Source organism: Buceros rhinoceros, unplaced genomic scaffold, assembly GCF_000710305.1.
Source record: "Buceros rhinoceros silvestris isolate BGI_N320 unplaced genomic scaffold, ASM71030v1 scaffold24855, whole genome shotgun sequence".
NCBI classification, from domain to species: domain Eukaryota; kingdom Metazoa; phylum Chordata; class Aves; order Bucerotiformes; family Bucerotidae; genus Buceros; species Buceros rhinoceros.
Window position 1 is genome coordinate 9,994 of NW_010412776.1, and position 264 is coordinate 10,257.

Here is a 264-nt window from a genome sequence, read left to right on the forward strand (position 1 = left end):
CAGCGCCTTCAACTCCCCGCTGCGCTCTCCCATCCGCTCGGCCAACCCCACCCGCCCCTCCAGCCCCGTCACCTCCCACATCTCCAAGGTGCTCTTCGGCGAGGAGGACGGCCTGCTGCGTGTCGACTGCATGCGCTACAACCGGGCCGTCAGGGACCTGGGGCCTGTCATCAGCACCGGCCTGCTGCACCTCACGGAGGACGGCGTCTTCTGCCCGCTGGCTGTTGCAGGTAGGGGCCGGACAACCTCTGGGGCCGGGGCCTC

The 264-nt window shown here is 70.1% G+C and overlaps 1 protein-coding gene across 1 annotated transcript in view; it reads left to right on the forward strand.

Moving 5' to 3' along the window:
* Positions 1-264, forward strand: part of BAP1 (BRCA1 associated protein-1 (ubiquitin carboxy-terminal hydrolase)) — a gene marked incomplete at its 5' end in the record, with an annotated part of 9,642 nt that overhangs the window by 6,718 nt on the left and 2,660 nt on the right. Inside the window, one exon of the mRNA XM_010136524.1 lies at positions 1-230. Within this exon, the coding sequence (XP_010134826.1) occupies positions 1-230 (230 nt within the window). The remainder of the gene's footprint in view (positions 231-264) is intronic.